At 38.2% G+C, this 12297-nt stretch overlaps 2 protein-coding genes across 2 annotated transcripts; both read right to left on the bottom strand.

Moving 5' to 3' along the window:
* Nucleotides 1–614: 614 nt before the first annotated feature.
* Nucleotides 615–4586, bottom strand: LOC147484637 (uncharacterized). The gene is made up of 2 exons (XM_086580367.1): nt 1803–4586; nt 615–1652 (listed from the first exon to the last, which is right to left on the bottom strand). The coding sequence occupies exons 1-2, from the start codon at nt 4486–4488 to the stop codon at nt 1279–1281; spliced, it is 3060 nt and encodes a 1019-aa protein (XP_086436493.1). The 5' UTR covers nt 4489–4586; the 3' UTR covers nt 615–1278.
* A 6423-nt stretch (nt 4587–11009) lies between these two features.
* Nucleotides 11010–12007, bottom strand: LOC147484636 (uncharacterized). Its single transcript, XM_086575337.1, has one exon. The coding sequence runs from the start codon at nt 12005–12007 to the stop codon at nt 11336–11338; it is 672 nt and encodes a 223-aa protein (XP_086431463.1). The 3' UTR covers nt 11010–11335.
* Nucleotides 12008–12297: the final 290 nt, after the last annotated feature.

Below are 12297 nucleotides of genomic sequence, written 5' to 3'. Positions count from 1 at the left end.
CAAACTTGTACATCTTGTTTTTCACCCATAAGGCCCTAACACAAGAGTTTGCTAACGATGCAACAAACAACCGAATCTACTAATTATCGTTTTCTAAAATCGGTCAAGGCGTTTAAACGGTCTCAAGACTATGCAAAGGCCCAACCGACTCGCCTAGGCCCAAATTGATGGACTAATTAAGTGGGTCTAGGCAGACCGATTAGGCGGGCTAGGCGGTCCAATCAATTTTTTTTTTTTTTTTTTGATTAAATGTTGAAAATTAAAGACCCGTGTAGACTTAAGATTTGAATGAGTTTAAAAGACTAAAGTTCAATATAAATTATATGTCACTATAAGAAAAAAATATGTTTTTATATGAAGTCGATTTTCTTCAACTGTTACACATTTTGGTAATAGGTATTTTTGGTTGTGTTTATTTTTTAAGTTATGGTAAATGATATTCTTCATTTCTTGGAGTATAGGTGTGTATTACTATATATTATAAGATATATTTGGAAAAAAAAAAAGCTTTTAGCACGCCTAGACGGAGTAGACGCTTATGCACTCTCCCAATCACCGACTACCCTAACGCTTTTAGAACATTTCTAATTATTATCATGCTGACCACGCTCAAATTTTAACAAAAATTCATATTATTCAGTAGAAATGTGATACAGACTTTTCCCAGCCCTCTGTGGCTTGACTAATTGATGATTAACTAAGCCCAACCCAAATTTTGATCAGTCTTTCTTTTTCCATTACCAAGCCTTACCCAAAACATAGAAATACAAGTCCAAACCCACACAAAGTCGGGTCTAGCCCATCATCGCTTGGTTTAATTCGTGGCATTCTCGAGTCTCGACAACTAGCGAAGATCCAGGGAGACTTCTACTGCTTATACAAACTCCCGAGTTCAAACTACCAACGATCTCCTTTATAGTCCTCATTCCTCAATCACTCCTGCAAGGAACTTGAGCAGCACGCTATCACATACTCCATGTAAGTTTTTTCGTGCCTTCATTTCATTCATTGGAAGCTTCTTTCCAATACGATTCTCTCTGTTTTTCTATAGAAATAAAACTTACCTTTGAAGTTAGTAACTGCCTTTTCCTGCTTTTCTCCATTCAAACTTGCAATAGTAGTTATTAATAAGGTTTAAACTCTTTTTTAGCAGTATGAAGAACCTCCTGTCGCTTATGAGGATACTGAACTGATAATGTTAAAATACATTATTAGTGTCATCATACTATACCATGCAACAAATTGTATGTGCTTTTATAATAAGCAGAAAGTTTATTCTTATTGCTGAGCTCCAACGGAAAGTGTTTCTTTGATTGAATGCAATTCCTTGAGGACATTTTTTATGTCCATTCTCTCATTCATTAGTTCCTCTGAACATGCTACTCCAACTCTCAATATGCGACTTAAGCAGTCAATTGTTCCATTTACTGGATTACTGCTGGAAACTTCTTTCTGAGTATCTTCCTCTAGCAAACGCATGTCGATGATGTCCATCACCTGTTGAGGTAAAGCCTTTTTCGAGAAGTCATGCAGAGTGAGTCCTTCGGTAAACATGTGATCTGTTGGCCTCTTTCCTGTGAAAATCTCTAACAAAAGTATCCCATAACTATACACATCGCCTTGTGCAGACACCTGCGCACCCATGCCATACTCTGCAGTTCATCGATAGACTTGTTACTCATAAATTGAATTGGTGAAAATTCTCCGAGCGCTTTATACAAAACTTAAAACACAATTTCTTCTCTCCGTAGTATGTAAATTAGAATCAGTGACAAATTATTGATAGTAATAAAAAAATGTACCTGGAGGAATGTACCCGATGGTGCCTCTAATAGCAATTGAATTACTTTCGTTTTTGTTGGATGTGCTAGTGCTCTTGGACAGAAACTTCGCTAACCCAAAATCCCCAACGTTAGAAGTCATGTTTTCATCGAGAAGAACATTGCTTGACTTTAGATCACAATGAACAATAGGTCTTTCACATTCGTTGTGAAGATAATCCAAAGCAGAAGCAACATCAATTGCAATATTTACTCTTTGGAAGAGGTTCAAAGTTCTCATAAGATCTTGTCCATTATTTGAACTTGTATGCAACCAGCTTTCCAGACTTCCATTAGGCATGAACTTCAAAACAAGAGCTTTAAAATCGTTACCATTAGAATCCACACTTGAACAAACTGTTAGGATCTTGAGTAGATTTCGATGACGAATTTCTCTCAAAGCTTCACATTCTGCCATGAAACTCTTAGACGCTCTAGGTTCTGTGAGGTTGAGTACCTTCACGGCAATAGGACCTTCATCTTGCTGGAGAATTCCTTTGTACACAGATCCGTAGCTTCCTGTACCAATCAAATTTTCTAAAGAAAATCCATTTGTTGCGTTATGAAGATCATAGTAAGAAACCCTCTTGATATCTCCCATAAGCTGTTCTGTTGGTGGTTTTTTGTCAGGTTTTTTCTTCAAGTAGAACATAAGGAATAAGGCCACCACTATTACCGAAAGCACAAGTACGCCAGGAACCACCTTCAAAGAAAGAGGACTTCCTTTTTTCTTGAGCACACCAGACTTTTGAATGTTGCATTTTGGTAGCTTAAGTTCAGAAATTCCCCCACAGAGCTTGTAATTTCCATCAATTGAAACTGCACTTGCATTTGAAAAGATTCCTTTGGTTGGTACCTCCCCCTCAAAGTTATTAAAAGATAGGTTCAGACTTTTTAAGACTGCGAGGTTCTCTAATTCTTTAGGAATTTTTCCAGATAAGTTGTTGCGCGAGACATCCATTACTTGAAGGCCTTTCAAAGAACTAAGAGAATTGGGAAGGGATCCTTGGAAGAAATTACCTTGAATATAAAGGTACTCCAAGCTCAAACAGTTACCAAGTTGGTTGGGTATTTGGCCAGACATTTTATTCTCAGAGACATCTAAGCCTTGAAGATTTTGAAGGTTACCCAGTTCCAATGGTATGGATCCATTGAGTGAATTATGTGATAAAGTGAGGGTAACTAATCGAGTGGATAGACCAATCTCTTGGTTAGGTATGGGGCCTGTTAAGTTGTTATAAGAAAGGTCCAGTGTTTGCAGAATTTGGTTGCCTAGACTTGAAGCAATGCTTCCTTCCAAGAAGTTGTATGACATATCAAGATAGAATAACTGAGACATGTTCCCTATGGAGGAAGGGATATACTCTGATAACCGATTCCCGTACAGATACAACATTCCTAGCTTTTGAAGATTCCCAATACCAGCCGGAATACTTCCAGTGAAGATGTTATTAGTCAAATCAAATGCAATCAAGTTTTGGAGATTCTCAATTTCAATAGGAATGTTTCCAGATAATTGGTTATCACCTATATACAATTCACTAAGAATGCTTGAGAAATTAGCTACCGATGCAGGTAGCAGGCCTCCAAATTGGTTGACGCGCACACTGAGAAATTCTAGACTGGTACAATTGGACAAAGAAGTAAAGAAATCTAAATCCCCAGAGGTCCCACTTCCAAGACGATTTTCTTCGAAATTTAGGAATTGGAGGTCTATCAGATTCCCCAGATTAATAGGAACTTCTCCAGTGAATTGGTTATTACCGAAATCAATTTTTTGGAGTTTGGAAGCATTGGACAGGGAAGTAGGAATGGGTCCAGAAAATTGATTTATCCCGATGAGAAAGTTTGTAAGACTTGGAAGCATAAAACCAATATTACTGGGAAGACTCCCACTCAGTTGATTATCTGCATTGGAAATAATCTCTAAATTTGAAAGATTATAAAGAGATGCAGGAAATATACCAGATAAATTGCATACACCAAGTCCAATAGCTTTTAGGCTTTTTAATTCGCCAAGAGTAGTTGGAATGGTTCCTCCCAAATTATTTTCAGATATTGAAAGAGACTCAAGCGATGTGAGATTCCCCAGGGAATGTGGGATCCCTCCGGTTAGTCTGTTCCGGTGAAGTGCCAAAGTAACAAGCTTTGAAAGAGACCCGAGTTCCGTGGGTATCTTTCCAACCAGATTGTTGTAACTCAGAAAAAGGTTTTTGAGGTTGGAACAGTGGGAGAGACTGTTTGGAATTTTTCCAACCAAAGAGTTATTACTCACAATAAGATGTGTGAGTCTAGACAAATGACCAAGTTCTTCTGGAATTTCACCTTGGATCCTGTTGTCATAAAGGACTAGCGTTGTCAAGAAAGAGAGATTTCCGAGGTGAGGCGACAAGGACCCTAGCAGACCATTGGAGCTAAGTTTCAAGACTGTCACTCTTTGATGTTTATGATTGCATTTGATTCCTTCCCATTCACAAAAATGAAGAGAATCATTCCATGAACTCACAACGTTATAAGGGTCCAGAGCTATTTGAGATTTGAAGGCGAGTAAAGCTAGTCTATCTGTTTCATTTCCTAATATTTTGGCTGTGGACGGCCTCACTGGAAAAGATACACAACAAACAAGAACGGAACATAATAAGATAGAAAGCCTGAATACACTCGTCATAGAAGAAGTGCAGTGAAAGCTGGATCAGAGAAAGAACGTTCAGTTTCAATTAATACTTGTCTTCAACTTTAAACTCATTTATACAATGAAACTGTGGACAAGGTGAATGCTTAAATGTGTCCACAGTTTAAATTGGACAGCAGTCACGGCACAGGTGTTATTTATAGTTTTCCAAGAACAGCATTCCCTGTTCCCTATATTGGCTTCCGATCCATTGACTTGTGCACCTTTTTTATATGGATTCATTTCCTTGAAAGTTACATTTTCATTGATGGGGAGGGGCCATGGTGGGGATATCTATCTTAGCATCCAGCTTGTAATTGTCCTACAAGTGATGTCACTCTTCTTGGTGGGGCTTCCCATAACTACTTCAAATTAGAAAAATCTTCAGACCAGGCAACTTCTCTCCGGACTCTCACCATGCCTGAGAAATTTCCAGTGAATACATGGAAAAGGCCACTTCTGTGACTCCAGGTGCACAGGCCATTAAAGTCATTAATAGGTCTACACTAAATATTCTTATTTGGGTATATATTCTTATATTTCTGCTCTGTTCCTCAACCAGCCATATATACCATGCCCATATCACTTCTTTTCTTCAGTTCACTACATACTCCCTACTCAACAAACTCCCAAGTCAAGAAAGTTGATTAGCCATTGCCAAAATATTTTACAGTACACCCCAAGACACTTCTGAAAGAATCATGCAGCTCTTGCTATTTAGCTACAAGCATGGGCAAATCTCTAACACTATTGTCTCATATGATCATATCTACATGCCTGGGGTACGTATTAAGACTTCTGCTGTATACGCCCAAGGAAGAATTTCACCGATTAAGACTTCTGCTGTAATACACGATTATTAACGATAAGTTATGTTAAATGCATTTCAATGGAGGATGAGAAAAGTCGAAAACACGTCAAGGGCATCGGTAATCTGCTCTTAAGATCAAATTCAAAGAGTCCAATTTTGTTTATAGTGTTTTCAGTTAAAATTGGAATGTCAGCATTTAGACCATTTAATATGAGGGCCCTTAATTTGATCGATATGACGATATGGATGGCGAGTGAGAATTTGGTACACAAATTTAATGAGGGCGGACAGTTCAGCATTTAAAAAAATCCGTTGGAAATTTTCAACATTTAGTTTCTCTGGTTCATGGAGCTACTACATCAGTCAACAGTTAGACCCACTTAACTGAAGTAGATGCCAAAATCCTAAAAGAGTTGGCTGACTTTGGACACCGTTATTGTAAACAATGACATGGTTTGAAATTCCAATCCAGTCTAGAACTGCAGCATCCCACTCTATACGGCTATACCTCCATCTACTCGTTCATCTTAGTTACCTTTGCAATAGTTATGGTAGTACGTCCTTAAATATGAAATTCTAGCTAGGTCTGTCGTGAAGTTTAATATGGAAGAATTACTAAAATAATATTTGAACGCTGTCAATTAGAAGCATAACCGGAATCTGGAAGTAAACTGTACGTTAGAATTTGAATGCTTCAGAAGCTGCATGTAGATAGAAATGAACTCGATTCAGGATATACCAATATATATACCACACGCTAACACGGCAGACACGCAATAGGTGTACATGGCCAATTATGCCATACATAAGCCAAATTTTGCTCTGACGTCTTTGTACTTTGAATGGCCTATTGAACTTCTATTTTGAGAAGCATCTTGCAACAAAATTGAACTTCGATACTAATATTGAAAAAATAACATTAACATTGGCAACATTCTTCCCAATCATACGACTTCAGTAGGAAAATAACCAATTTTATTGTCCAATTGATTTTCATTTGCTCCGATGAACTGAAAATGGAAGGAAAGTAAAGTAACTCGAGTCACATGACATGGAACACCCAGAAAAAAGAATAACAGGAATAGTGATAGGACTAATCATATTTAGAGTATCTAGAATACAAAAACCACACCTATATGAAACTTCATCTTTAGTCATCACTTCCTACCAGAGAGAAAATTTTGGTTGATTAAGTGCATCTCCTTGAGAACATCTTGAATCTCCATCCTCTCAGTCGTTTGATCTTCTAACATATTACTCCCATTCTGAGTATAGAACTCAGGCATTCCCTGATTCCATTTACTGAGTTAGCAGATTTGATATGACTTTCCTGGGTTACCAAGAACATATCTATGATCTTCATCACCTGGTGAGGTAAAGCCATTTTAGGAAATGTATGAAGGCTGAGACCATCCCTGAACATGTCATCGGTTAGTCTCTTCCTAGTGAACATCTCTAGCAAAAGTACACCATAATACGTAGTCACCCCTGCTCCCATGGCATACTCTGGCATCCATCCAGTTATAGATTTGTTAAGTTTACAAATCAGATTTGAGTAACAATTAAGATTGTGTCATGTATGTTTAAGGTATAAATTTTGTTTTACATTACAACTTAAAGTCATACATACTATGAAATAAATTTTCCAATGAAATTACATTGATGAATAAAAAAATACTGTATGTAGCCGATAGTTCCTCTTACAGCAATCCAATTAGTTTCATTTCTGTTGGATTCTTGGAAAGGAATTTTGCTAAGCCAAAGTCACATACATGACCAGTCAAATCACAGTTCTGAAGATATTGCAATGCAGAAGTGTAGAATTAAACAACTAATTAAAGAGACAAAACAGAATGATTTATAGTGGTTCGGTGCCAATGCGGCGACCTACATCCACGGGAGAAGAAAGAGATATTATTGCTTTGTTGGTTTTGTTTTTGTGTTACAGAGATGTTTATTTAGCACAACATGAGTGCATATTCGTGTCTATAGTTTCCAAAAGGATTGGAGACTTTCCTTTATAGAAAACATACGAATCTAGCAAATCTCTGTCAAAACCGATTAGGCCCCAGCCTTCAATTAGCCTTGCTCAAGCGAACACCGGCCGACTTGGCCTTGCCTTGACCAGCTCCTCTTCTCTTTCTTCTCCACATTCCCCTCAAGTTGGTGTGAAGATATCCAGCGAACCCAACTTGGAGAGAATATCATGGAACTTGGAAGTTGGAAGCCCCTTGGTAAAAATGTCTGCAAGCTGTTGGTCACTTCAAACAAAGGAGGTAGTGACAATGTTAGGGATCAGTACTTTTCACGACAAAATGACAATCAATTTCGATATGCTTAGTTCTCTCATGAAACACCGGATTTGCAGCAATGTGCATAACAGCTTGATTATCACAGTAAAGTGTAGTTGGCAGATGCAACCCAAAACACAAATCCTTCAAAAGAGCGTGAAGCCATATGATTTCACTGGTGGTGGAAGCCATATCCCTGTGCTCAGCTTCTGCACTAGAACGAGCCACTACATTCTGTTTCTTGCTCTTCCAAGTGACTAAATTACCTCCCACAAAGGTACAATAACCAGAAGTAGACCTCCGATCAACTGGACGTCCTGCCCAATCAGCATCTGTGTAAGCAGTAATAGATGTATACCCATTTTTCCGCATCTAAATACTTCTGCCTGGTGACCCTTTCAGATACTGCAGTATTCTAGAAACTGCATTCATATGTGGAGTCCTTGGAGCATGCATAAAACGACTAACCAAGCTCACTACATAAGAAATATCTGGTCGGGTAATAGTTAAATATATTAGTTTACCAACTAATCGCTGATACTGACCAATGTCAATAAGAAGATCACCAGTGTTGTCCAACTTGGCTCCACTGTCAGTTGGAGAATCAGATGGTTTTACCCATAGCTAGTAATTCGCCGAATTATAAGGTTTGGCGAATAAAACGAATAATTCGGTGAATTTTTGAATGATACGATTTAATTCGCGAATTGGTTGGGCCTGGCTTATAATTGCCGAATTATTCGCGAATTATAAGGTTTGGCGAATAAAATGAATAATTCGGCAAATTTTTGAATGATACGGTTTAATTCGCGAATTGGTTGGGCCGGGCCTTAGTTGGAACCAAAAATAAATGTGTTAGTAATAGTAAGTAGAACCAAAAATTTGACATTTGTATTATTTTTTCATGAATAAAATTGTAAAAATAAAAATAAAAACGTTATATACTTATATATCAAAATTTTAAATATAAAATATATAGCCGAATTTTAAAGAAATGCATTCATATTATACCCGTTTAAAACACGTATATCGTATTTTTACCATTAGCGTTTTATTGGACCGAATATTTAAAAGTATTATTGTTAAAAATTTCGAATCTTAGGCGAATAATTGCCGTATTGAACTTTTTCCGTCCACGAATTTACTAGCTATGGTTTTACCCCCCAGCTTTCCTGCTTCACTCAAAATATCCAACACATACTTTCTTTGATTTAAAAATATACCCTTTTTTGAATAAGCAATTTCGATCCCAAGAAAGTACTTCATAATACCCAGATCCTTGATGACAAACTTCTTGTGCAGTAACTCCTTGAGCTTAGAAATCTCGATAAGGTCATCACCTGTGATAACTATGTCATCAACATAAATAAGAACAATAACCAAGCCTGACCTGCTAGATTTAACAAATAAAGAAGGATCAGCATCACTTCATTTAAGGCCGGTCATAGCTAGAACAGAATTGAGTTTGGCATACCACGCTCGTGGAGATTGTTTAAGTCCATAGATAGCCTTTTTTAACTTGCATACTAATCCGACCTTAGTCTCTTTCGGATGTCCAGGTGGAATGCTCATACACACTTCTTCTTTAAGATCTCCGTGTAAGAATGCATTTTTCACATCCATCTGAAATAATTTCCAGTCTTGATTCACGGCTAGAGATACAAGAACTCTAAACGTATTCATCTTTGCAACTGATGCAAAAGTTTCCTTGTAGTCTTGACCATAAGTTTGGGTGAATCCCCTTGCAACAAGTCGAGCTTTAGATCTCTCTAAGGAACCATCATTGTTGAACTTGTTTCTGAACACCCACCGACAATCAACAGTTTTCTTTCCATACGGTAGCATAACAATATCCCAAGTGTTATTCTCGTCTAGAGCATGAAGTTCTTCTTGCATCGCCTTTCTCCATACTAAACGAGAGTTAGCTTCTCTAAAGTTCTTGGGTTCTTGCACGTCATCAACTGTACTTAAGAAAGCATGATGAGATGAAGTGATATTGGCATACATATATACTCCTGTAGAGGATATGTAACATTATGCAAAGAATAAAAATTCCTGTGAGTCACTGGAGGATGTCATTCTCTATCAGATTTATAGTAATCCTTAAGAGTTACTGGAGGTCGTCTCTCTCGTTCAGATTGTCTAGAAACTGGAGGAGCTGGAGGAGCTAGAGAAGCACCAGAGCGCGCCCCATCCTCAATATACTCAGTCTCTGAGCGCGCCCTTGCTTCAGTAAAGCTCAATTCTTCAGTGGCAGAAACTATACCTTCACCAACCATTGGGACATGAACAATGCCTTCACCAACTGCTGGGAGAGGAGCCAAATCAGCCGTAATAACAGATGGGAGAGGTGCCAAATCTGCCAAACACTCCCCCTGGGACCGATTCCCAGGCACAACTGAAGCATGAAAGAAAGCTTCAGATTCCACAAATCTTACGTCACGAGAGACAACCAGTTTCCTTGTTGCAGGATTGTAACATATGTAGCCTTTCTGTGTGGTAGAATAACCAACAAACACACATCGAGTAGCCCGAGCATCAAATTTATCTCGATGAATAGCTTGCTGATGCACATAACAGACACACCCAAACACTCGCAGATGAGAGAGATCTAGTGGCCTAGCTTTGAGCACTTCCAATGGGGATTTAAAACCAAGAACCCGACTGGGAAGACGATTAATCAAATAGGCAGCAGTTAAGACGCCATGAGACCAATAGTGCTTAGGAACATTCATGCCCAATATAAGAGCATGAGTGGTCTCCAAAAGGTCTCTGTTCTTTCTTTCAGCCACGCCATTCTGCTGAGGTGTGCCAACATAGCTAGTTTGATGAATTATCCCCTAGCTACGAAGATACTCAGGTAACATACCTTTACAAAACTCAGTGCCATTGTCAGATTTAAACGTCTTGCCATTAGCACCAAACCGGTTAGTAATCATAGTATGAAAATCCTTGAATCTGATCCACAATCTCGGTTTTTGATTTCAATAAATATAACCATGTAGCACGAGATTTATCATCAATGAACAACACAAAATACTTATAGCCATCATAAGAATTAATAGGAGCAGTCCCCATAAATCGAAATGAATTAACTCAAACAACTTATTTGACCGCGTAATTCGAAGTTTGGAAATGATAAACGAAGTTTGTTTAGAAAATTGACAAACATCACAAACATCATCGAGTTTAAAGAAACATCGCGGAAACAAATTTGACAGACATGACTAGATGGATGCCCAAGTCTTTTATGCAAAATACGACTCTCAAGTAAATCACTAGCTTGACATGCCTTCTTATGCGACTTCAGCAAATAGAGTCCATTGGAATAAATTCCTTCACCAATCGTCCTCTTCAACTTTCGATCCTGAAAGACGACAAAGTTAGGAGAAAAAATGACATCACAATTTAAAGAATTGGTAAGTTTTCCAACATATAGAAGTTGAACAGGGAATGAAGGAACAACTAGAGCATCACTCTTGAGTTTTTGATCAAAAAAATTCACTTGACCACTACCTAGAATGGGAACGGTGGAACCATTTGCTATGGAAATATTATGATTTTCAGTTTTTGACACAAAATTATGGACAGAGGCAGGGCAATTAGCCATATGATCAGTAGCCCCTGAATCAATTATCCATGAGTTACTGTTTTCTGGCATAGTAAAATAGGCATGTAAATTACCTGACACATGAGTTGAGGCAAACTGGCCTTTGCTAGAAGACATGGACTTAGTGAGTTGTTAGAGAATTTGACTCAACTGATGACTAATATCTGAGTTGGACATTGATGTCTCGGTAACAGCAGCATGCTCTTTCTTGGACAGTTCCTTTTCCTTATTAAGATGTGGATATAATTTCCAACAATGATCCTTGCCGTGCCAGTTCTTTCCACAATGATCACAGTGAGACGGTTCCCTTTTTCCCTTACCCTTTTCAAATCCCTGTGACTTCTTTCTAAAATCGTTTTCTGCAAGTAATACAGTAGATTCAGAGATTGAGGACTTTACCTCGGAGTTCATGGCTTTCTTCCTTGTTTCCTCCCTCTGAATAGTTGCACAAACAGCAGCAAGTGATGGAAGAGTGCTTTCCATTAGAATGTTGCTTTCCAGATTTTCATATTCTGGTTTAAGACTACGAAATACTGTGAAGATTTTATCCTTTTCAGCCCGTTTCAACAGAGTCTTCGCATCAGTGGTGTGTGGACGATATATGTTTAACTCATCCCACAATTTCTTCAAATTCCCAAGGTGTTCAGTAAAAGTTTTCTCACCTTGTTGCAAAGCACCAATTGCGAGTTGAAGTTCAAACACACGGGCAGAATTGTTCTGATTTCTGTATAAATCTTCAATTGAAACCCACATCTCCTTCGCAGAATCAGAGAAAGTAAAAATCCCAGTAATAGTAGACTTCATAGAATTGAGTAACCAAGATCGAACAAGCTGATCATTGGAAACCCAATTCTCATATTCGGCATCATCAATGGCAGGATACACCTTTCCACCATTAATGAACCCTAATTTTCTCTTTCCACCAAGCGATAGAGAAATCGCCCTAGACCAAGGTGTATAGTTCGTTCCATTCAAGAGAACTGATGACTGCTTCCAACCAGGATTAGAATCAGTCTCTGTTGTAACAGCAAGCTTTGGGTTTGGTTTTGGATCTGACATAGTGTATTGTGTTTATCTAGATTGATTTAGAGAGA

Source organism: Coptis chinensis, chromosome 8, assembly GCF_015680905.1.
Source record: "Coptis chinensis isolate HL-2020 chromosome 8, ASM1568090v1, whole genome shotgun sequence".
NCBI classification, from domain to species: Eukaryota; Viridiplantae; Streptophyta; class Magnoliopsida; order Ranunculales; family Ranunculaceae; genus Coptis; species Coptis chinensis.
This window is presented reverse-complemented; position numbering and strand designations above follow the sequence as displayed.

What these genes read in the sequence shown, in the direction of transcription:
- LOC147484637 (XM_086580367.1), bottom strand. Translation starts at nt 4,488, where the DNA reads ATGACGAGTGTATTCAGGCTTTCTATCTTATTATGTTCCGTTCTTGTT. An exon ending in CATCGGGTACATTCCTCCAG is followed by an intron (nt 1,653 to 1,802) that starts GTACATTTTTTT and finishes GATGAACTGCAG; the next exon opens with AGTATGGCATGGGTGCGCAG.
- LOC147484636 (XM_086575337.1), bottom strand. Translation starts at nt 12,007, where the DNA reads ATGAAGTCTACTATTACTGGGATTTTTACTTTCTCTGATTCTGCGAAG.